The sequence below is a fragment of the Vidua macroura genome, chromosome Z, assembly GCF_024509145.1.
Source record: "Vidua macroura isolate BioBank_ID:100142 chromosome Z, ASM2450914v1, whole genome shotgun sequence".
Lineage (NCBI taxonomy): Eukaryota > Metazoa > Chordata > Aves > Passeriformes > Viduidae > Vidua > Vidua macroura.
The window spans coordinates 37745850-37771031 of NC_071611.1; the positions used below are offsets into that span (position 1 = coordinate 37745850).

Here is a 25182-nt window from a genome sequence, read left to right on the forward strand (position 1 = left end):
TGGTTGGGGGAGGAGGATTCCAAAGCTGTTATGCACTGAACTTGCTCTTGTAAGCAGCTCTGCTTTAGGAACTATTTGTTTTATACATGGGTCACTGTTACAACAACTTTTTCACTAGGCAGTTAATGGTTCTCTTAATTCAATACATCATGTCTTTCCTATATTCAAAAGGTACTGTTAAACAAAATTGGTTTATTTTTAACCTTGCAAGTGCTTTACAGTATTTCCCCATTCAGGGAGAAAGTGGAATTTTCTGAAAAGTGGACTTTAGTGCATTTACAGTAACTGGCAGTTTTGGCCAGTTACTGGCATTCTTCAGTACACTCTGCTTTTTGTTTGTTCTCTTAGTAATAAATAACTAAAGGAGCAAATAAATAAATTACAAATTCAGTCACAATAATTCTAGTCTGCTCACCTACAAAATGAGAACCATGCATGTTATTCTGCAGCTTATAGCCATACTCTGCAATGTAGAGACAGTTGCCTCAATCTGGGGGGAAAGCAGAAGGTAAGTGTTCTTTTTCTTCTGCAGCTGTCTTCACCATTTCATTTCTCTAAATGCATAAAGCATAAAGCATAAATATACTGTGTGGACATTTCTAATTGTACCTTGCTCAGATATCCTATGGTAAAAAAAAAAAAAAACCTACTTCTTGCTGTATTTTGAGGAGTCAGATAGCAATTATTTATTTGTTTATTTTGGATATATGTGACACAATAAATGTGCCTGTTGAAGCAGTTGAAGGCATATTTTTGCAGGCAGGTAAAGCTCAGGTACCTTTTTCTGTTGCATGCTGTGTGAAAATACCTAATCTCAATCTATTTCTTCCTGAAGCTGAACAATTTTATGCTGACAGCATAAAATTTAGTATTTAAATATTAAATTTAGTTTTAAAATTAATATTAAATTTTAAATTCTTAATATTTAAAGTCTCCTAGACTGCCTATTTCTAATCTTTGGAAATACAGCCTTTGTGTTTTCACTGCAAGTATCAATAAGAGGAAAAAAGAGGCCTAGTCCCTACCAAATAGTCATGTGAAAAAAAAAAAAATGAAGAGCTGCTCTCCCAGAAATTTGTCATTCACAAGAATGGTCAAAACGAAGTGATGAAAAAATGTGAGCTTTATAATAGATATGTGTTTAAGCAAGTCCAGAGGAAGGCACAATGTTTATTAGAAGACTGAAGCACCTCCCCTACAACAACAACTGAGAAAGCTGGGGCTGTTCATCCTGCAGAAGAGAAGGTTGTGCGGAGACCTTATAGTCCCCAGACCTTCCAGTGTCTGAAGGTGCCTGGAGATGTATGCTTCATCAGGAACTATAGTGATAGGAAGAAGAGTAATGGGTGCACTTTGAATGAGGGGTAATTATGGTTAGATATTAGGAAGGAGTTCTTCACTGTGAGCATGGTGACACACTGGAACAGGTTGCCCAGGGATGCTATGAATTACCAACACTGGGAGTGTTCAAAGAGAGGTTGGGTGAGACTTTGAGCAATTTGGTCTAGTGGGAGATGTCCTTGCACACAGCAGGAAGGTAGGGACAAGATGATCTTGAAGGTCCCCTCTGCTCTGGATGCAGCTCAGGACACTTTTGGCTCTCTGTGCTGTGAGTCCCAGCTGTGCACAGGGACACCTTTCATGACACAGGGTTGCTCAGAGCTCCATCCAGTCTAGCTTTAAATGCTTCCACAGATGGGGCATGCACAACTCCTCTGGGCAAGCTCTGCCAATGCCTCACTACCTCACAAAAGAAAACTTTCTCCTAATATCTAATCTAAACCTACTCTCTTCTAATCTTTTATTGAACAATCCCAATTCTCTCACCCTTTCCTCACAGGAGAGGTGCTCCATGCCTCTGATCATTTCAGTGGCTTCCTCTGGTCCTGTTTAGAGGACCCCAGAGCTGGATGCAGTACTCCAGGTGGTTCTCACCAGAGCAGAGCAGAGGGGCAGAATCCCCTCCCTGCCCTGCTGCCCACGGGGCTCTGGATGCAGCCCAGGACTTGTTTGGCTCTCTGGGCTGTGAGTGCCATGGCCGGGCCATGTGCAGCCTCTCACCCACAGCACCCCCAGGCCCTTCTGGGCAGGGCTGCTCTGGGTCTGTTCAGGCCCAGCCTGTGCTGGTACCAGGGGCTGTCCCAGCCCAGGTGCAGCAGCAGCACCTGGCCTTGTTAAACCTCATCAGATTCCCAAGGGCCACTCATTGAGCTTGTCCAGGTCCCTCCAGTTGGTGTCCTATCTTTCAGAAGAGTCAGCAGCTGCACTCAGCTTGGTGTCATCTGCTAATTTGCTGAGGGTGCACTTGATTCCTTTGTCTATGTCACTAATGAAGTTATCAAATAACACTGGTCACCATATGGACTCCTGAGGGACACCACTTGTCACTGATGTCCCTGGGACTCCGAGCCGTTGACCATTAACCTCTGGATGTGACCATAGAACCACTTCCTTATCCATCTATCAGTATGGAATTGGGTCCATCTCTCTCCAGTTTGAAGAGAAGAATGTTGTGAGGGATCATGTCAAAGTCTGTACAGAAGTCCAGATAAATGAAATGAATCTGCAGCCTTTCTCTTGTCCACTGATGGAGGCATTCCACCACAGAATGCCACTAGATTGGGACAGCACTTGCTCCTTATGTTTTGATGGTTATTATTATTTTAACATTCAGATCCAATTAAAATATGCTCAGTTAGAAATGGTCCAGACAGAAGATTTGACTATTAGAGAGAATCCATAGCAGGCAACATTCACCAAATGCTTGGCTCCCCAGCATACCCAAACCTGTGCAGCTTGAAGATGGTGCTAGCAACTACTGTTGGCAAAGTTATGCTCTCATGTGATCCTATAATTTCTTCAAATTCAAGAGAGATGTGCCTTATTTCTTGGTGAGTGATAATTATCAAATCAAGACTCTTTTTTGAGTCATCCATTTTGTAACTGACGAAGTCAACAGCTCTCTATTCCGAAGTATGACTCAACAACAAATCACCAGAGCAGTGTAGCCTGCGGGTGTATAGAGTGTACTGTGCAATCCAAGACAAGGTGCAAACTGTTCTGTGTACTGATTGTGAAATGGCTTTTGCTTTCCAAAGAGTACTCTTCTGTCCTTCAAACCTCTCAACAGATAATACCAGAGAAGGTATTTTGATTTCTATTTCCACCTCTGAAGTTTGTGCTCTCAACTGTCACCTTCAGTGATGTTCTTCAGTAGCTGAGATGTTTTTACATCCTCTCCTATTTAAATTGCGTGACTTAGCAACTGCTTCAATGTAGTTTTCCAGTAACACTTTTTCTTCAAATTTAATGTGGAGGTGACAAGTTTGCAAATTTTGGCAGTATCTTGATTCTTTTAAACAATGTTGTTGAATATATGCCCCTTTGATATCCCAGATAATCTTAACAATGGATATATTAGTGGTGTTTCAGAGTTTATGAATCATTTGCAATTAGATTTTTCTGATTTTTTAAATTTTTGTTTATCTAACCTCAAGTAAATTTAAAACCTTAAAGCTAAACCAAATCATGTGAACCTCATACCCTGTGCTGGAGAAGGCCCATGGGTGTGTGTACATCATTCAATTAATAATCTTGCAAAATTTGCTAAATTGTGATTATCATAAAATGATAGAATCACTTAGGTTGGAAAATATCTTTCATTATGTGAAAAATATTGTTACCTGAAAGTCAGTCAGAGACTACCGTCAGTCTAGTTTGCAGACAGTCTATGGCAAGGCTTCCATTTGCCTTGGAGACTTCAACTCAGTCTTTTCTGCCTGTGATTTTTACTTTAGACTAAATAATGCCTTACAACAACCTCTGGGAAAACCTTTAGGACATGAAGTAGCTTGAGTTTGATTGCTTTTTTAGGCACATGGCTGCTTTACATGATTAATCCTTACTACCTGTAAGGGTTTTTGGCTCTATTTTTACAGCAATAATGTAACAGTTCAGATATATATTTCAATGTCAATTTGTCTAACATCAAAATTGCTAGGAATAATATATCTGCTTCCAGACATCCCATCAGATACCACAATCTATCTTATAGGTCTAGCATCTAAGGTTTCTCACTCCTACTGTCTTTAAGGACACCTATCAGTCTTCAACTCAAGATGCCAGAATATATATTGTTACTCAGAGGTTTGTAGTCCTCCATCAGTAAGAAGATGGAAAGACATCCTGGAGATACAGTAAGGAACAAGCTGATTCTCATCCATTTACCATAGCACTAGATTTTCATTTTTTCCCACTGTTGATGTTACTGTCATGCTGAGTGGTGGTAAATACATAGAAAACTGTACAGGAACTTTTTAAGAATTACTTGCTTAGTATGGGGTACCTGTAAGATGAGCTACTTGCAGATGGAAGAGTTGGATTTGAAGAGGCTAGGGAGCTACATCAAATTTCAAATACAATACAACTTTCCAGAATTTCACAGAACTGCTGAATACATTGAAAAGTCCAGGTTGAAAGGAACTTCTGGAGATCTTCTGTTCAAAACAGGGATTTAGATTAGCTTATCCAGGAGTCTTGACAATAGTGTTGCATATTTCCAGGGAAAGACATTCTACCATTTCCCTGGGTAACCTATTTCTATGTTTAATAGCTGTCATGGCAAAATTTTGGGCAAGTCTGTGATCCCTGAGCTGGTTAGGACTTGATAGCTGAAAAGAGGTAGGTTTATTTTCTCAGTAACAACTTAGAACATATGTAAACTTAACAAAGAATAAATGGCACCAGAAAGTTGGACCAACTGCTATGTCTTTGTTGTCCAAACTACAGATTTCTTATCTTCTATGCAATCAGGTTACATTTGTTTAGACTCCTGTGATATTTGTATGATGTAAGGAGGTCAAAGGGGAAAGCCCTGCCTACAATGAAAACCCATAGGTACCTCACACTGCAGGAGCTGCAGATCTGCCAGCCAACTGGGCTCAGCAAGGAAGGTCCCATTGTAGAGCAGAGCCTTAACTTGGAGAGATGCAGAGAGAATTGCTTCACAGAGAATGAATAAACATCATGTAAGGCCAAACTGTTACTGAGAGTAAAAAAAGGCAAGTCAGAGCTAAATTCTGCTTTATTCCTCTGCTATTTACAATTGAAGATAAGGTCACAGTAAACTAAATAGCCTTGGCTTTTAAACTTGATAAGTCATTCTATAATGCATCAGTTTTTAATATCTACCAGTGGATGCTTTAACAAAACTTGATTGCCATTAAGTAATGGCCTTACACGTACTGAGAACTGGAAGTCTGGTGATATTTAAAACTGAGCACCAAAATGACAAGTAACTCTTAAAAAAAATAGGCCTAACTGTAAGAGTATTCAACTTGGCAAGCCAAGAACAGTAAGACAGCTAAACGTGTCAGTTTTTTCTAGCAATTTAAGTTATTCTGTTACCAAGTAATACCTTTAATTATGAGTATTTTTCCAACTCTGGAAGGCATTTATGCTTTTATCCAGGGTTAAGAGCAACACCATCAAAGTCAATTAGTTAAAATCACAAAGATGTATTGAAGTGCTACATCCATTTGAGATGTGCTGCTGTATGTTAGTCTTTAGCTTTACATATTAGGGAGCACAACCACTGTCTGAATAGGAGAGTGCAGATGTTTTCTGTGTATTATTGTTTCATTCTCTTCAATAACCAGAAGAGCATTTGTATGCACAAAGATCTAAAAAAGGGGGAAAGACCTGGCTTATTAAGTCTTCGAAGTTGTTTTGAATGTAATTTTAAACCACCAAAGAATTTAATATTAGGCAGCTGTTGATACATCTAAGTACTTTCATGAAAGTGAAACAGAAATCAGCTTGAAGATGCTTCCAAAATATTCATCCATGGTTTAAATACAAACTCACATGTGATTTTAGTATACTGCCCAGGACTGTACTGGAATGTTTTGTTTGACAGCTCTTCAGAAAAAGCTTTCCACAGGGAAACAAGGGAATTGAATGTTCCATCTCCAATAGATTGCAAACTGAGCAGCTGGAGCACGTGGGGGCCATGCGACCCATGCACCAACCAAAGGGTAAGCTGTCCTTGGAAGTCTCTGTTCCAAAGTCTCAACCAAAGGGATATCTGTCTGCCTGTTGGTTATGAGAAAGTGCCAGATTGCAGCTCTTAGTACTGCATGTTCATGATTTGATGAAACCTATAGTAATGTCAGATTTGAAGCCATAGAGTAAGAGAATACTACATCCAGTACTGCTCAAGTGTTCTCATTAAAAAAGTTTTTTTCATAGAAAGTATCTATTTTGGCTGTGTGTGTGTTTCTGTTTAAAACTTTATTTTTCAATACATTTTCCCTTAAAACAAACAAACAAACAAACAAACAAACAAAAACCACAACCCACACAGTTTCTTTTCCAAAGCAAAATTTTATTTTCTTAGTGGAGTTCTTTTAGGGCTTTAAAAAATCAAAAACTTGAAAACATACAAAATATAAATGATTCATTTCCACACTGGAGAGAGATAAACAAAACAATGAAGTAAACTGAATAGGGAAAATTAACATCTTTACATACTAGCTAAGTATTAGTAATCATAATTATTATTTCAAAGTTATTTTATTCATTAATTTTGCCTGTAGATTTTCAACAAAAATTTCACCAAAGATGTTTAGTTTTGAAAAGCTCTAAGCTCAGCTGGAAACCCTGAAGTTCTGGTAGAATTCTCTTTTCTCTCTGAACAAAATTAATAGTGTTATTTTTCTTTCAAGTTTCGCTCCAGACGTATTGAAAGATTTGGGCAGTTTGGTGGAAAAGCATGCCTAGAAGCCCTAGGAGACACACAAACCTGTAAAACCAGCAAAGCCTGTCCTGAAGAACCAGAACCAGACTGTGGTGCTGAATTTCAGTGCAGTTCAGGTAGGTTTTGTCTTCGTGCCATAGCAAGTAAAGCAGTAACTCAGAAACCACATTTTAGTTCTGTGAACAAGTTGCATCAGCCTCAAGCTAGCACTTAAAAACAGTCCATGGATAGGTGGGCTCAAAACAACAATGCCAAAACCACAGCAGCAAAACCATTTAAGAAGGGGTACATTTCTCTCATCTTCCATTTTAATTTGCACCTAGTTTAAATTCTTCTGTAACTTCTGTTGCATGGGTAGAATTGACCATATCCTTTCTTCCAGCTTAACTGCCCCACTTGCTACTGGATCACTAGGTTTTACAAAAAAATCACCAGGAAAAAAAAACTAGAACTGAAGGAATCTTAACAGAATGGATATGGAAGTTTACCAATCTAACTGGCATGATAGATCCTAGTTGGAGACTAGCATGCATCTAGATCCAAAATAAGATATAAATTTGTAAAGTGATACAAGTGCTCAAGATTCATCAGAAATCAAAATAAAGTAGGAAAAGTTAATAGTAAAACTAGTCAAAACAAAAACAGAAAGATGGTAAATTAATTTGAAGTTCTAAGCCATTTTTTTATATTGTGTTTAACTCAAACACTGAAAAGTGCAAATAAAGCAATTTAAAATTAGAAAACTTTTAAACCTCTAACTACTAGTTCACAGAGATTGTGTGGCATTTACACGTGAGGTTGATGATATCAAAGTGTTAATTCATTATGCTACAGCTAATCTACTAAAGTCTTTAAATCCTATAGGAAAAAACAAACAAACAAACAAAAACAGTCTCTGTAAAATTTGTGATATGTAAATTCAGGAAAGTTACTACTTCCCTCTTGCTTTAGAGCACAAATCACTATAGTTTGGGACACTACATGTCCGTATTATCCAAATTATTTAGCCCAAACTGCAACAATTTAAATTATTTAGAAAGAAATTTTTGTTGATGTTGAATTGATAATTCCCTGTATTGTCTTAACACAAATAAGAAAACCCCAATCATCCAATTATTTGAACTTTACTATAGAACAGTCTAGGAAGCAACAACTTTCTTCAGATGACAACAGTTCTCCTACAACTTACTTTTCTCAGTCATCCTACTAACTTATATAAAACAGCGGCATGCAGTTTATTTCATTTGAAAGTGTCAGAGCATAGGATTTTAATCCCTCAAGACAACAGTAGAAATATACATAGAGGAAGATCTTTATAAGAAGTACCTGAGGGTGCCATTTAAAGTCCATCCTGATAAAAATGCATTCAGACAATGTTTTATTCCGTGATCAGGTCGATGTATAAAGCGAAGACTTGTGTGCAATATAGATAATGACTGTGGAGACTATTCTGATGAAGATGACTGTGAATCTGAACCACGGTCACCATGTCGAAAGCATGATATTGATGTGTCTGAAGTTGGCAGGACTGCAGGACATGGGTATGTAGTAAAAAGTAGTATTGGGCCTAGTGAAGATTTGGGATTGTCTCCAAAGCCAGCTGAAAAAACTGGGGCACAGTGATATTCCCAAAAGTGGAATATGAATCGTGGTAGCATTTGTATTTAGAAATGCTAAGTAGCCTTTGCAAGAACATTTAACTACCATTTTATTTTGTATACTTGTGAGGATAAAACATGCAGTGTAATATGCACTGCAGACAGTGTAAATCAATCACAATGTTAGTAAACAGAATCATATATACATGCCACATAAATAAACTTACATTTTATTTAAAGGTAAATTTTATAGGTGTATAGATTTGTTTCTAATGATATTTCACAATCAATCAGTAATTGCCAATTACTTTGTTAAAATGCATGTCTAAAAGGGAGAAAATATCTCTTGACAATTTATATAATGGGATGCCTTACTGCAACAACACTTTATGTGCAGCTTTCTTCCAGTATTGCATTGTCCACTTCCCAGGTCTTTGTTGTTTACAGGAGCATTCATCATTAATTTAAGTTGAAAATTAATCTTTTTGTTCTCAGACCCTGCAGAGTTTCTTTCATGTCTAACAAAAAGAAAACGTGACATATTGTTTACCTACAAATTAGAGTTAGAAGGGAGCAATCCAAACTGAACAGAAGATAAAAGTATACTACAGCACTATATATAGTATGTAGTATATTTACTATATAGTATATTTAGTATATATTGTATATAGAGTATATGTATTATATATACTCTATATACTATATAGAGTATATATACTATATACTCCATATAGTATATAATAGTATACTATTATATACTATATAATATTATACAACAGCACTAAAATTATACATCCTTTTCGTTTAACTTCTTACTGTGCAAGAGCAAAAATACTGGGTTTTAGCATGAGGAAGTAAACCAAGCACAAAGACAATTTTAGAAGCTTCTGTTACAATCTCTTACTAAAATCTTGCATGAGAAAATGTTGCATAGAGATGCAGTAATGTCACTGCTGACTTTGATGGTTTGCTTACCACTTTCTACACTCAGAAGGGTACACATATATTTGCCAGATGTACATATTGGAAATACTGAAAAGATTGAAATGTATGAAACAGGCACAAAAGGGCAAACAAATTATACAGAATTCTCCAAGGAGTTGTTTTTGGAAGTATTTCTTGTACTTCAGTATATAGATGCATAGAGGTATACAGCTGATGCGCCTACCTGCTTGGTTTTGTAATGGTTTAGATTTCCTCTCTTATGCTCCAGGAAATGCTGCCATTCCAAGGTCACACCCTGCAAGAAGAGACAATTCTAGGAGTAGCTGTATATTCCTACTAAAGATTTGATGAATGTTGTACATGCTTAATAACCAAGTGCCTACCAGCAAACAAACTAATATAAGTTATTAAAAATACATATAGCTATTGAGATGTACATTTTATATCTACAAGGAATGCTTTCTCATAGATGTACTTGTCAAGAACAAATGTTCTTTCTCACAAATATATTGATCAACAGAAATGTTTTTAACCTCCTTCCTAAGGTTTTCACCATGTTTGATGTTTAATGTCTTTTATTTGTTCATTTCTCATATATGATCCTTCAAGAAATTTACAAAATATGTAACTATCTCCAGTACACAGATGAGAAACTGCAAGAGATGAGACAAGCTGCTTGGATGGAGCAAGATCCAGTTTCACAGTTATAGCCTCTGTCTCTGACAGAATATGGCTTTTCCAGTCGACAGATCATGTGTGCTGACACACCCTCTTTTTAAATATAACTTCTCTTGTATTTCTCTTGTAGAATCAATGTTTTAGGGATGCAACCAATGGCCAGCCCATTTGACAATGACTTTTTCAATGGTCTTTGTGAGCGGGTGCGTGATGGGAACACACAGACATACTACCGCAAGCCATGGAATGTGGCTGTTCTCACTTACGATGTAAGTTTAAGTCCTTTGCAAGATAGGATGTGTTTCATTGAGTGCCAGCTCCTGAAATACTCTTGGAAGACTCAGCATATCTCTTGAGCCAGACAGCAGATTTTTAGGCTCAGGTTTGTGCTAAAGTCCAGAGGGAAAGAGGTTATGTTCTCATTTACTTTGGCAGTTAAGCTCAGTTATGCCAGACAAATTCCCACGTCTTCGTGCTGCACCTTTGCACAATAAATGAAATTATCTTTCTGAAATGTTTAAAATATGAGCAGAAGAAATGAACAGAAGATGTACAGAAAGGATTACAATACCCAACTTTTACTAGGTAGAAGACAAAATAATCTACATTTTCAAGGACATGTAAAAGCCACTGATAAAAATGCAGACATAATACAATATTCTGGTATTTGTTTTTTTCTAACCAGTGATTATTTCCTCTTTTGCATTGGGGAAAAAAAAATTGTTAGGCTTTTAAGTTTCAGACTATGACTTTTAGTGAGGTTTGAACACCAAAAATGTTGATGATTGTTGAAAAAATTGTTAGACACTTTTCAGAAATCAAAGCACAATTGTGCCGTCTAAATTACTGTAAATAGGAACTTGATAAAACAAATACTATTTAAACCAGGCCCTTCCCAAAATGAGTAAATCTGACCCATGAGATCTCTGGTTATGTTTGGTTTTGATGTATAACAATTTTCAGTTGCTAAAATGTGATATTCTGCTAAAGTATACTAAAATAGCTGGATTATTTATTGCTTGCTGTAAGAAAAGAACGCAGAATCATAATTCTGACTTAGTTAAGAAGTCAGGAGCTTTTAGCAAATCTTAACTGTGTTTCAGGAAAGAGGGACTATTATTCCTCACACAGAGTCATAGAATCTCCTGAGCTGGAAAGGACCCACAAAGATCATTGAGTCTAACCCCTGGCTTTGCACAGGATGCCACAAGAGTCACACCTGAGAGCATTTTTGAAACGCTTCTTTGAGCTCTGTCAGGCTGGTGCTGTGACCACTTCCCTGGGGAGCTGTCCTGCCCAACCACCCTCTGTGTGAAGAAACTTTTTTAATATCTAAACTAAACTTCCCGTGACACAGCTTCAGGCCATTCTCTCAGGTCTTGTCACTGGTCACCAGGGAGTAGAGATCAGTGTCTGCCTCTCCTCTTCTCTCACAAGGAAGCTGTAGACAGTGTAAAGGGATAGTTGACACACATAAATTACTTTTACAGTGTTACATGCTGAGATTTAATATTCACTAAATTATTGTCATTGCAGTCAGTTCAGTGATTTTTGAACCACTGAACTGATCCTGACAAGGTAGTTTGTGAAGAGAGTGCTATTTCCATTTGTTTTGGTTTAAAAGGAAAAAGAGCTGTAAGAAAATGCATTGATATGCTCTGTAAAAAGTACAGCTTTAAAGTGCTACACAGATTTTTCAACTACTGCCTGTTGTTTTCTCATACAACCTTTTTTCTATCTTTTCTCAGACAAAAGCAGACAAAACTTTCTCATCTGTTTACTACCATGATCGTGTGAAAATGTTACAAGAGGTTTACATACAAAAACAGAAATATTTTAATATTGATGCCTCTCTGAAATACACACCTACTGATGGGAGTAACAAAAATGCTTCAGAAGGACATTTGAAATATGACTACAGAAAGAATTATACACTTGGTTCCATCCTGCAAAGCTACACAGAAAGGGTGAGATTAATTCTTCTAAAGGTTTTAATGTAAATATTTTACAAATGGTACAGTTTATGCAGTGTTAGAATTAGGCAATAATAATGTAAGTATTCCAGACAGCTGATGCTTTTTAATTTTTTTTTTTCTTTTTAATGAAGTACTGGTGACAAATTTCACACATGGCCAAATGGCAACTCAAAGTATCTTCTTTTTCCCACTGTTTATCTTTGACTAACAAGCACCCTCTTCTTCACCAGGGGCTTGGTGTTAGAAAGAATGAAGACCTCTGGTCTCATCCTGATTAGAGAGCAGCTCTGATCTAGTGCAATGTGGACAAATTAGATCAAGTCTTATGATGAAAAATTGCCACTGAGGAGGCCTACATTACATTAAAAAAAATAAATTTTAGGAATAATGATCAAAAGGTCAAATCTCAGACTTGTGGGTACATCTGTACTAATAAACTAGCCAGGGCTATAAGGAACAGGCACTGGTACAAGATAATCCACAGTTTTACTAGCTTGCTTGCACGACTTAAGTCAGTACTAGTTCTCATAAGCAATGCCCATCCTGCACTTCCCCACAGCATGTTTGAAGGGAATGATCTTGTAGACAGTCTGGAGAAAAGCAAGCCCATTTTGGGATTGTGCATAAGCAATACCTGCCCTTTGAAAGAGTGGAAAGACCCAACCCCATTTTATTTGATAGTAAAGAAGTAGCCTTAGCATTTAGTGTGGTCAAAATGAGATAGACCACAAAAAGCGATGCTAGACATGTTATTGTTGAATCCCGGGCAGCTGCTCCACTCCCCCACCAGCAGGCTCGAGGAGAGAATGGGAAAAGTAAAAACAAGAGAACTTGTGGGCTGAGATAAAGTTTAACAGGAAAACAAAACCCATGCACACAAGCAAAGTAAAACAAGGAATTCTGTCACTGCTTCCCACGGGCAGGCAGGTGTTCAGGCATCTCCAGAAAAGCAAGGCTTTATCACATGTAATGGGACTTGGGAAAACAAATGCCATCACTCCAAACATACCTCCTTTCCTCCTTCTTCAACCCGCTTTATATACAGAGCCCAATGTCATAAGGTATGGAAAATCCTTTGGATCAATTTGAGTCACCTGTCCCAGCTATGTATCCCCCAACCTTCCAAGCACCCGCAACTTCCTTGCCAGCACAGCAGTACAAAAAGCAGAAAAGGTATTGGCTCTGTGTAAGCAATGAACAGCAATAACAAAAACATCTCTGTATTATCAAACCTGTGTTCAACACTAAACCCAAACACAGTCCCATGCTAGCCACTGTGAAGAAGATTAACTTTTCTCTCAGCCAAAATGAGCAGAACACAACATTATGGCCTAATCCAGCAGCTGTGTGCTAATGGAATTAACTGATCAGGTCATATACCATTTTCCACACTTTATGCCAAGGTCTGTGATTACAATATGCCATCATATACAAGGCATATCAGCTCCATAGAGCTGAAGTGCACCATGTGCAAAGAATACTAGATTTTCCTCAACTAATTAATATTTTCAAGTTTGTCAGTCTTGTTGTCTAGGACCCATTCAGAGCTCTGGAGGTCAAATAGATATAAGGAAAAGCTAAACTAAGTTTTATCACTGATTAATTGAAATAATGCTGAAGACAAAGATCTGTGCTATAAAGATAAGCTGAACCCAACATTGCCTTCGTACTGGTATGAGTTTTCTTGGGATGGAAACAAACCATTTAAACCTCAAACCATGAATCTTCACAGAGATAAAAGATCAAGCTCTATAGCTCAGGGGGTTTTAATGTGTGCTTATAGTCTAGTGGCTTGTGATAGAAGCTTTGGACTCAAATTTGTGCTGAGAGATCAGTTCAGAGAATGAGTCACAATCTGTCACAAGAAGAGTTCTATCACTGCAAAGTCATGGGGCTGCAGGTTAGTGGAGTGACTGTCCCTGCATGAGACCCCTCCAGGGCCCACCTGAAAGTTAAAGTCATAATCTTGGAGGTGCCTGGAGGCACCTGGAGAGAAACAATCTGTATATGCTGGTTGGCAGGAATATTGCACCTACAAAAATTTCCTCACAGTGATTTAGGTACCTGAAGATTTCTGCCAGTCTTAAGGATCATCTGAGTCAGCAGCTTAAGATCCTTTAAATGGTGCTGGATAACATAATGGTCAGATGCCAGGTCCTCTTTACATACCTCCTATTGGGCACTACTATTAAGGGAGTCACATAAATACTGCAAATAATAATGGGGTTTGGAAGGCACGTGTTCCCTTAGAGTTTTAAGTGCAACTATTTCACAAGATTTTATTTCACAAGTTACAGGCAGTAGCTAGGTCCTGATTTAGAATATGATATAAAATCACCTGGAATGTAATTCACAAAAATATAATTTGTTATACCTAGACTTACAATGTATGTATGGCTCAATTACATAATATGAAGTTTTTTTTTCCTTATTAACTTTCTTTTTATGATGTTGGTTTGGGTTTTTTTTGTTTTTAATTGGAACTATGCCCTTCTTTCTAATAATCAGGAGGGAGTAGTTTTTAATTGGAGCTGTGCCATTCCTTTTGACAATCTGAGAATAAAAGGGAAGTGATCCAAAGAGAGAACTTAGGTCTGCTCTGACTATAAGCAAAGAGGAAACTCCATCTGACCAGAGTGGGCAGCTTCTGCTATTTAGCAAGCCATGTAGAACTACTTTTCAATGTTACAAAAGTCAGAAAGTCACTTTTCGGTAGGCATTATGATTCAAGAGACCTATTGTCAAATAGATCAAAAAGGCCTTGTTAAAATAATGGAAGAGTTCTACAAAATTGGAAGAACTAAAGTAACTCTCTTGCTGCTTCCTCAGTTTAGATCGGAGAGCTTTCTAATTTTTATAAAACAAGTTTGTCTCATTTCCATAATGTTAGATTGAATGCCACGTTGAAAAGTGCTGAAACTTCATTACAAGTAAAACAGAATAGATTTTCATGCTGTGCTGCATACCAGAATGGCATACTCTTCTCTTTTCTTCTCCCTGCATTCAGAACCAAACCTTTCTGCATGTAAAAGGACAGATTCAGCTGGGAAGGTTCCAAATTCGGAGTCGTGATGTTCGCCTCACAGATACTTTCCTTGATGATTTAAAATTTCTGCCTGCTGAATATGACAAGGGGGAGTATTTCAAATTCCTAGAAGATTATGGAACTCACTATGCAGTCTCTGGAACTGTAGGAGGAAAATATGAACTTGTTTACGTGCTGGATAATTATGCTATGTCTCGACTAGGTATGCTTTCCGTTGGCCTTGGCTATGACCAAGTTCCCAGACTTTCAAAGAGATATGGGATGATAGATCTGTGTATGTGGAAAAATACTGAGAAAGCACAGTTCAGTGCATGCTGCTTGTGGCACACCAGTGACATTATATAATTACATGAGAAAACAGAGAAAATAGCCAACCTTTATAACTTATAGAACTATTTGAAATCTCTGTTTTAAGTCTGTGACTGAGAGGGCTAAAGGAACCTTAAACAAACCTTGTGAACACACTAGCAATAATTGCATGATTCACAAGAGATCTTGTCCAAAGACAAGAAAACCAGTATAAACCCTAAATCCTATTTGGTACCTTTTTGTGGTATAATCACTCTAAGAGTATGGTGGTGACAAAAAAACAAGGAATAAATTGAAGGGCTTTCTAGAAACCACATGGAGCATGTGAGTGTGTTGAAATTTATTTCATAGCTTTCAACATTCACACTGGAATCTTCCATGCCCTGATTAAAATAGAAAAGTAGAAATTTAATCTTCCCTCATGTGCAGTTCAGATATATGTGGGTTTGTGCTGGATTAAAGTGATCACACAGGAGTAAAGTGAGAAAAGACAACTCTCACGTAGATTTTGGAGATCAGAAAATGAGCACCTGCTGCTTGCAGCACCAATAACAATATCAATATTGTTAATATGAATATCAAATATTCAGGTTATGAAAAGGGACATGGGAGAAATATGTCACTTCCATTTCCCACTATTAGTCTGTCCATCACCTCGAGATTGTAGTTCTGGATTTTTTAAGTCCCAATTTTAAGCAAAATTCTTTCTGAACACAATGCCAAAGTGGCAGATGTTATTGGGTTTGGGTTCAATAAGGAGAAAGGAGATGTTGGAAACAGTAGTGGGTAGAGGTGGATTAAAATTAATGGAAAAAACATACTTTTAAGAGATCAGTGGCCTTGATTAATTTTATGGGTAAAAGGAGTGGAGAAATAATTGAGGTTAGAAGAGAGACTGACAGAATTCAGTAATTTAGTATATAAAAAGAGTAAATATTGAACAACTGCAAAAAACAAAATTTCAATATAATAAAATGAAGAGAAATGGTTTCTAAAGGAATACCTGCTTTCAGCTAGATAAAGAAAAACAGAAATCCATTTTTAGTATTTTCCTAGTCACCATAGATCTCACCTGCATCTGTTCAGGCACTCAAATTACAGTCATCCTCATATTCATTACATAGACAAGGAAAAAGTAAAAGATAAATAGTAAGAAGAAAGACACAAACATTTCCAATAGGCCTGAAATTTATTCTGTAAGAATAATAATGTCTTGTTATTTATGCTTATCCAATCTATCTAATTGCCTATTTCTACTTCCAGGAATCACTGTAGAAGATGTGAAAAAATGCCTTGGCTATCACTTAGATGCCAATATTGTGTATAAAAACATACAAGCCAATTTTAATGTTGATAGTGGTAAATGTGAAAATATTCATAGGTGGGAAAAATGTAAGTATATCCTTGATTTATGTTATATCTTTTGCTTAAGGAAAGATAATACTAGCTGCTTCCCCTGAATAATCAATATAGTTGCTGCTGTTAGGGGAAAGACAAATCCAATAGAGCAATACAGGTGAGATTCACATTCTTCCATGCTCCTAAGTCCAGACAGCCTGAGAATGTGTTCCCAGCATGCACACACATGAACCCATCACCTGATGCATACATACATACTTACACATCACTGGCCACAAATAAATACAGAAAAAATACAGACAGCGCTCAGGCAAACACAAATGGCACAAATGGTTTCATCCTTTTCTCCTCTCCATTTAATCCAGGAGAAAGTCTTTCAGTGTGCAATATCACAGAATCACGGGACAGTTGAGGGTTGGGCGGGTCCTCTGGAGGCCACCTTGTCCAAGGCAACACAAGCCTCAGGTATTTCAGTCCCAATACAATATTTATATATAATCAGTACAGATAACTCCAGAAGCTGACCTTAAATACCCAGTTGAACAAGCAACTGCATTGTTAGGCTCTCCTGTTAGTGACAGAGATATACTACACCAGGCCCACAGCTCCACTCCCATTGCTGGTGCAGATTCTCTGATGCACACCAAGACACACACACTGTGGATGTCTCCAGGGACTGGCCTTAGGTGCTCAGTCGATCCAGCAATTAGCCCTTAGATCCTCTTACTTCCAGCTGCCTTAGACAGAAATGCACTCATATGAGAACAGATCTCAGTCAAACCCAGAACTGTGAGGTCTCTCCAGTATTTGGCCTAGAAACCCAGTACCCGTCTCCTCCACCTGTCTCACTCTGGAGCCACAAAATCACAGAATGGTTCGGGTTGGAAAGGACCTTAGAGATCATCTAGTTCCAACACATCATTTTGGAAAGGGATTCAACATATTAAATAAGGCTGTCCAGAGCCCCATCCAACCTGTCCTTGAACACTACAGGGATGAGGCACAGTTTCTCTGGGTAATCTGTTCCATTGCTGCACTGCACTCTGAGTAAAGAAATTCGTTTTATCATCTAATCTAAATCTCTCTTTTACTTTAAAATCACTCCTCCTCATTCCGTCAGTTTCTAACCAAGTAAAAATATTTCCCTCCTCTCTCTTTATAAGTCCCCTTCAAGTACTGGAAGACTGCAATCAGGTCTCCCCAGAACCTTCTCTTTTCCAGGCTGAACAACCCCATCTCTCTCAGCCTGCTCCTCATAGGAAAGGTCTCCCAGCACTCTGTCCGTTTCTGTGGCTTCCTCTGGACTTGCTCCACAGGGTCCACATCTTCGTTGTTTTAGAAACCCCTGAGCTGAATGTAGGTGGGATCTCATGAAAGCAGAGTAGAGGGGCAAAATTCTCTCCCTGCCCTGCTGCCCACGGGGCTCTGGATGCAGCCCAGGACACGTTTGGCTCTCTGGGCTGTGAGTGCCATGGCCGGGCCATGTGCAGCCTCTCACTCACAGCACCCCCAAGCCCTTCTGGGCAGGGCTGTTCTCCACAGGTTCTTCTCCCAGTCTGTGCACAGACCTGCTATTGCTTGACCCAGGTGTAGCACCTTGCACTTGGACCTGCTGAACTTCATGAGATTTTTGTGGGCTCACCTCTCAAGTTTGTCTGGGTGTCTCAGGATGGAATCCAATCCTTCTGTTGTGTTAATGGCTCCATTTTGTGTCATCTGGAAAGCTTCTGAGGGTTCACCTGACCCCACTCTATCATTGATGAAGATACTGATGAGAATCGGTCCCAAAGAGAGCCCTGAGGGGACACCACCCATCACCAGCCTCCACCTGGACATAGAGCCTCTGACCACAACCCTCTGGCTATACCCATCCAGCCAGTTTCTTGCCCACCAATAAGTCCACCCTTCAGGTCTGTATGTCTCCAATGGGAGATAAGGAAGTCATGTGGAACTGTATCAAAGGTCTTACAGAAGGCCAGGTAGATGACATCAGTTGATCGTTCCTTGCTGACTATCCCTTGCTGTCACTGCATCACAACCACCATATCTAGGCCACAGCAACAGTACTGGTACTTGGCTCCCAAGCCACTTACCCTATATTCACCTGCTCGTCTGGCTTGACACCTGCTAGTCACCACACACTGGCAGATGTATTGTCACTTGCTCCAGTGGTTGCCACCACAAACATCAGGTGCCTATCAGCCCTTGTCCAGCTCTAGCTGCTGGTACACAGAGCTCTATACACAAGCATGCACACAGAATAGAATCCCTTCAATCTAGGAAAGAGTTAGAATGGAATTTAATGGTAGGCCAGGACAGACTGCAAAGATGAAGGACAGTACACAGCAGAGTAGCTCACAGATCAGACATTTGTCTGTATACAATCAGTCCCAGTTTTTTTGCCTTTATCCCTTTATTTTCTCAAGTTTTCTCCTCCCAAAGCCACCATGAAAACCCCCTTACCTTTTCAACGTCACTGGTGTAAATATATCCTAAGTATTTAAGTTCATGCAATCCCAAAATGCCATTCTTTGCATCCAGAGAGATCTTCCATTGACTCATCTTGCAGCTCATTAATCTTCAGCCCCATCCTGCTGGGCTAATGGCTCTGCTGGAACAGGCGTGGGAGGAGTTGAAGCAGGGACTCCCTTTCTCTGATTACCCTGTTTGTGTTCCCCTGCCTATCACTGTTGCCCTCTGCTCCTTTATGTATCTGGAGATGGGCTTTGTTTCACATGGAATAAAAATTGCAAAAGGGAAGGATATTTACTACTAAGTGCATAAGAGGCAATAATTTTCAGTGCTCTGCTCTTGTATTTTAATTATGAAGCAAAAGCTCCTGCTGTTCTAATTCCTGCCCTATTTTGGTTTAGCTCAGTAGAATTACTCATTATCTTTTGCCTGTCATCAAAGGACTGTGATGTCCATAATGTGTCTCAGTTTGTCCTCACCTTTCTTTTCCTTTCAGATCTAGGATTTTCTAATTTAACTGCAAAATAAAAGATTTCCTCCCACATAAGAGGTATAAGCAAAGAGATATTGAATTCTGCCACAACCAAGAGGTCTCTCTAGAATCATTTTACAAAGAGGGACTGGCTGCACTAGAAGGACAACTGTTCTTCCAGATGCATGGACATTAAACATCCTTCTTCACCCTTTTCTTTTTTTTTTTTTCTGCAGCAGAAGTAAAAGATAATGCTGTCATTGATGATGTCCTTTCCTTAGTGGAGGGAGGGAAGATTGACTTTTCAGTTAAAATCAAAGAAATGTTACTACGAGGAGCCAAAGCGGTTGATGTAGAGGATTACATAGGGTGGGCTAAATCTTTGGTTGATGCCCCAGTAGTGATACAGCAAAGGGTAAGTACAGCTTCTTCAAAGCTGTAGCTTTTTACAGTTTGAAAGCTTTTGTTCTATGATGGAGGTGAGACTCCAAGTTTATAATTTCACACATCGTCTTTATCTTAACTGTTTCTTCAGATTTTTATTCTGGTGATGGTTATATTAAAAGGATTCAGAACTTTGGAAGAGTGTGTTATGTATGGGCTTTTTTTCTTCTACAGCCTTCTCCAATACATACACTTGTTCCAGTTAAGATAAGAGATGCGTATTTAAAGAAACAAAATTTGGAAAGAGCAATTGAAGACTACATTACCGAATACAGTGTGTGCAAATGTGAACCCTGTAAAAATGGAGGCACCCTTGTGCTGGTAGATGGAGTCTGTACATGCCTGTGCTCAAGTTATTTTAAGGGAATTGCTTGTCAAATTCCCAAATCTACATTAGTGAAAGGTCAGTAAATACTCCAAATGAACTAAAATGAGCATATCTGTTGTAACAATAGACTGACAAAATGAGCCTTCATAAGAAGAGAACCATATCTACTTTTACCTACTACTGTCAAATCTCAAGGGCAAGGTGTGGAAAGTAAGGTAAGTGACTGGGTTCTTTCCATAAAGAGGGTACTTTAATTTGGAGTTCATTGTTCCACATACATTACTGTGTCTTGGAATGACATGAAGTTCATTTAAGTACACAAAAGAATTATCAAAGCTTGGTGCAGTACTGGTAAACCAATTTCAGGCAAAAGCAATCTCACCATGTCTTAAATTATTTTTTCTTCAGTTTTCTGCAAAAGGTCAGTGTCTGCTAGCACATGATCATGTTTCACAATTCCTGTCCTAGTTTAATATTAGGTTAGGGAAAAGGGAAAAGAATGCAGTTCCACAACTGACAATGTAAAAAATTTACTGTGCAGTAAATTCATTCTCTGTGGCAAGGTTTTTAATGCACAGGTGCCCAAAATGGACCTTAGAACTTGACAAAAATGTTGAAAGCCCAGGGTTCTTAAGCACTGCCACTGACAAACACATTTTTAAAAGCTGAATCTTTGTGATGGGTTGTGTTCAGGAGGCTGCAGTGATCTGCAGAATCACCATAACTGAGTTGAATCATGATTTACCTTGAAAGAGGTAAGTGGCCTAATCCTGTATGATGTCTTCATAACAGTTGTGACTGATGGAGGCTGGAGCTGTTGGAGTGCCTGGTCCACCTGCAACAGTGGGGAGAGCACTCGAACTCGCCAGTGTAATAATCCTGCACCAGGACCTGACGGCAGAACATGCCAGGGAGAAAGCATTGAAAAACGGCCCTGTGAAGAAGGGAAATAGTTAGGCTCATCAAAACCAGGTAAGCAGCCTGTTTAAATGTGTTACTGCAGTTTAGAATAAATGTTCAGCCAATATTTGGGGCATTTCAGAAATGCAGTTGATGAAGTGATGGGTAAGTTCACTTATGTATTTCACTTAAATCTGTGATTTGATACCACCTTTGATCAACCACTGTGTATTGAATTTATGAATGGTTAGATTTGTATTTGAATGTTTTGACAAGTAATGTTATATTACAGAGCTTGAGATTAGAATAGAATTCTGGATAAGAATAGACTAAAAATACAGTTCTCAAAAAAAACAGATTTCATCTCCAGTCAGACTACCCATCAAAAAGCTTATGTCTTAAGGAGAGGGAAGAGACTTATTTTCCAGGGAAAAAATATTAAGAGAGTTTAGGAGACTGAAGTCTCTTACTTGATAAATAGAATGCTGAAATCCATCAAAGCTAGTGCTACAGCAGATTTGAAACTTTCATTGAGAGAATATGATACAGATCTGGAAGATCAAGAGAAATATCACAAGGACAGGTATAAGTAGTATAAATTAAATAAACCAGCAAGTGGTAGATTTTAAACAGACTGAAGACACATTCTTCACACAATGTCCATACAGAAAGTAAATATGCATTTTAAAACCTAAACACAAAAAAATAGAACATTATTAAAGGTAGATAATTAGGCTCACTCAGGAAGTCTCTGAAGAATCAATTTTTGCAGGATTGGAAACAATTGTGGCTGGACAGTGCCCAGGCAGAAATGAACCTGGGGGTACTGGTCAACAGCCAACTGAACATGAGCCAGCAGTGTGCCCTGGTGACCGAGAAGGCCAATGGCATCCTGGCTTATATCACGAACAGTGCAGCCAGCAGGAGCAGGGAGGTCATTCTTCCCCTGTACTCGGCACTGGTGAGGCCACACCTCGAGTGCTGTGTCCTGTTCTGGCCCCTCAGTTTGGGAAGGACGTTGAGACGCTTGAGCACATCCAGAGGAGGGCAGTAAGGGTGGTGAGGGGTTTGGAACACAAGCCCTGTGAGGAACGGCTGAGGGAGCTGGGAATGTTTAGCCTGGAGAAAAGGAGACTCAGAAGTGACACCATCATCATCTACAAGTCCCTGAAAGGTGGTTGTAGTCAGGTGGGGGTTGGTCTCTTTCTCCAGGCAGCCACTGACTGAACCAGAGGACACAGTCTTAAGCTGCGCCAAGGGAAATGTAGGTTAGATATTAAGGAAAAGGTTTTTATGGAAAGAGTGATAAAGTACTGGAATGGTCTGCCCGGGGAGGTGGTGGAGTCATCATCCCTGGATGTGTTTAAAAAAAAGACTGGGTGTGGCACTCGGAGCCACGGTTTAGTTGAAGTGTTGGGGCATGGGTTGGACTTGATGATCTTAAAGGTCTCTTTCAACCTTGTGATTCTGTATTCTGGGAATGTATTGCTATGTGTTTCCCTACTCCTGGACATTCCTTAGGTCAGTGTTATTGCCCTCTTGTTCAGTTCAGGGTATGAAGTTAGCCTTTGCTTGATTCAATGAAGCTGGTGTTATTAAAATAAAAACAAACCTCATAAGCAGCTTAATTTTATTCCTTAGAAAAAAAAATATTAACCTAACTTTGGCTTCTATGGTTTCAGACGTGGAGTCCTCACTCTTGAAGCAGAAGTCTGATATTTAAGTCTTCTGGAAATCACACTATGAGTTTTGATTCATCCTTCACAGAATCACACAGAGTCTCAGAATGGGTCAGGTTGGAAGGCACCACACTGGGTCATCTGGTCCAATATCCCTGCTCAAGCAGGGTCATCCCAGAGCACATAGCACACGATTGTGTCCAGATGGTTCTTCATTACCATTTTTTCACATTACAGACATAGTTGAGACACAATAAAATCATTGCCTTATTGAGCTATGAGACTAAAACTTCTTTCAAATTTTGACCAAATATATATGTTGTAGCTACTATCTCCTATCACTTCTTCACTATTTTTCATTTTTTTTAGAAAACATTAATGGATTTCAAACCAGTTCCACAAATCACAGTTTCTGCTGGCCAGCTAGCTACAGCAGGACAGTGTAATGGCATGATTTTAAAGTACCTGCAGCTTAAATGATCTGTAATCAAAATAAAGTAATAAAATATAAACATGTTAACAGAGTTGTGCTGATACAGTAGCTGTGGTCAACCTTTTATTTGTCTGTGGCTATCATTAGAACATGAATACTCCATCTTTATTAGTCAATGGGGTGTCCCTTCATTAATGTTTTTTCATAATTATTTCTATCATGTTTTCAAACTGAGTTTCAAGAACTCAAAACCAGCACAATTATAAGAATGATGTATACAGCATCATTTGATTGATGGTATATTGTTAGAGAAGAACTTTGAAGAGTCATTATTTTTAGCAAAATGCCCTTGGAAATTTATTTCAGCCACATGTTCTACATCTAATTCATGGCACAGACCAGCAGGATGTTTATGAAGACATGCAGCTTCACTACAGCTACAATGCTTGCTCCTCGCAATATCTGCAGAATAGTTCATCACTGTATCTTGACTATGTCAATGAGTTAAAGATTTTATGAGAAATCAGAGGCACATTACAAAGTGATAGAAGAATTGTCCTATTACCATCCATATTTTTAGCAGAACTTCCAAAACAGGGAAACAAGACTGATGCAATTTTGTTGTCACTGAACCTACCTGTCCATCTTCCTCAGTAACTTTTGAACCCAGCAGACAATTACTGGAAAATTTGTTTGGAACAAGGAGGAAGGATAGTTCTCAAAGAGGTATCATTTAAAAAGTCAGCTAACTTGGGAAAACAAAAAGAAATCAGTGTCCCCTTTGAGGAAAAGGTAACCATGTTAACTTAGTTATACTACTAGATATCGGAAGATCCCCTTGGAAGCAAGATATAAGGAAACAGTTAATAACAAAGATATATGAGGGCTGAGTGGTTTGGAAATACAGAAATAGTAGATGACATCAGATCAATTAGTCCCTTGCATAGTGGCAGTCCAGATCTGGAAGAGTCCCTTGGAACATTCTTTACCTTGCTCCTGCCCATGAGTGACTAAAGACTCTGAGTACCAAAGATAAAACATCACAAAAGAAAGCAGGAGAGAAAACAGTGAACCACAAAACCCTTCTGTGCTACAAAAGTTAGATGAAAAAAAAGCCTTTCACTGGTCCTGCCACCGCGAATAGTCCCTTCAGACCACAGGAGTGGCAATGGGTTTCCACTAATTTATGTTCACACATGCACCTAGCATTTCTGCAGTCTTTCTGGGACATTTCAGAAAGCCTCAAAACTGTCAGGCTTTTTACTGTACTGTGCACCTGTAATAAAGCACCTCTTGGTGAAGATCTGGTGTTACTGTCTCACAGTGGGAGCAGGAGAATTCTCCACCAAGAGTAGAGCTATCAGATATCAGGAAACTTTTAATACAGCAAATCCTAAAGAGCCAGAAGTGAAAACATTCCTGCTTTAAAAAAAGTACAAAGAGGATGCCTAGAATAACCTACCATAATCTAAGATTCAACACACAGTGTGAGCAGACATGGTGACCAAGCATCTTTCCAGTACAGTTAGTAATCTGTCTCTGTTAAGCAATTTTTTTCCTAACAGCAGAATTCTCCCAGTCCTGATATTAAATGTCTTTCCTAAATTGCTCATGTAGAACAAGCAAGCCTTACTGATCTCCTTCCTTCTCTATGCTTTTTGGAAGATCATTTCTGAACATGAATTAATATAAATGAATATAAATTATAATATAATTTCCACTTTAAATGTAGTCACAATTTATTTAGACACACTTGATTTCAATCCCATATTTTTTGGTATATATA

General features: G+C 38.7%; 1 protein-coding gene across 3 annotated transcripts; it reads left to right on the forward strand.

Annotated features, from left to right (window-relative positions):
• The first annotated feature begins 416 nt into the window (after positions 1-416).
• Positions 417-23487, forward strand: C9 (complement C9). 3 transcript variants are annotated; one of them, XM_054004290.1, is made up of 12 exons: positions 417-508; positions 5918-6035; positions 6726-6873; positions 8151-8298; positions 10109-10247; positions 11727-11945; positions 14962-15202; positions 16573-16701; positions 19849-20027; positions 20231-20459; positions 21177-21356; positions 22967-23487. In XM_054004290.1, exons 1-11 carry the CDS (start codon positions 423-425, stop codon positions 21335-21337), a joined length of 1797 nt encoding a protein of 598 aa, XP_053860265.1. In that variant the 5' UTR covers positions 417-422; the 3' UTR covers positions 21338-21356; positions 22967-23487. The 3 variants fall into 3 exon arrangements, with proteins under 3 accessions (XP_053860265.1, XP_053860266.1, XP_053860267.1); XM_054004291.1 differs by having other exon boundaries at positions 5942-6035; XM_054004292.1 differs by lacking the exon at positions 417-508 and adding an exon at positions 2860-2891.
• The last annotated feature ends 1695 nt before the right edge of the window (positions 23488-25182 follow it).

What these genes read in the sequence shown, in the direction of transcription:
- C9 (XM_054004290.1), top strand. Translation starts at nt 423, where the DNA reads ATGAGAACCATGCATGTTATTCTGCAGCTTATAGCCATACTCTGCAAT. An exon ending in TTATGCTATGTCTCGACTAG is followed by an intron (nt 15,203 to 16,572) that starts GTATGCTTTCCG and finishes TTCTACTTCCAG; the next exon opens with GAATCACTGTAGAAGATGTG. An exon ending in CAAATCTACATTAGTGAAAG is followed by an intron (nt 20,460 to 21,176) that starts GTCAGTAAATAC and finishes TCTTCATAACAG; the next exon opens with TTGTGACTGATGGAGGCTGG.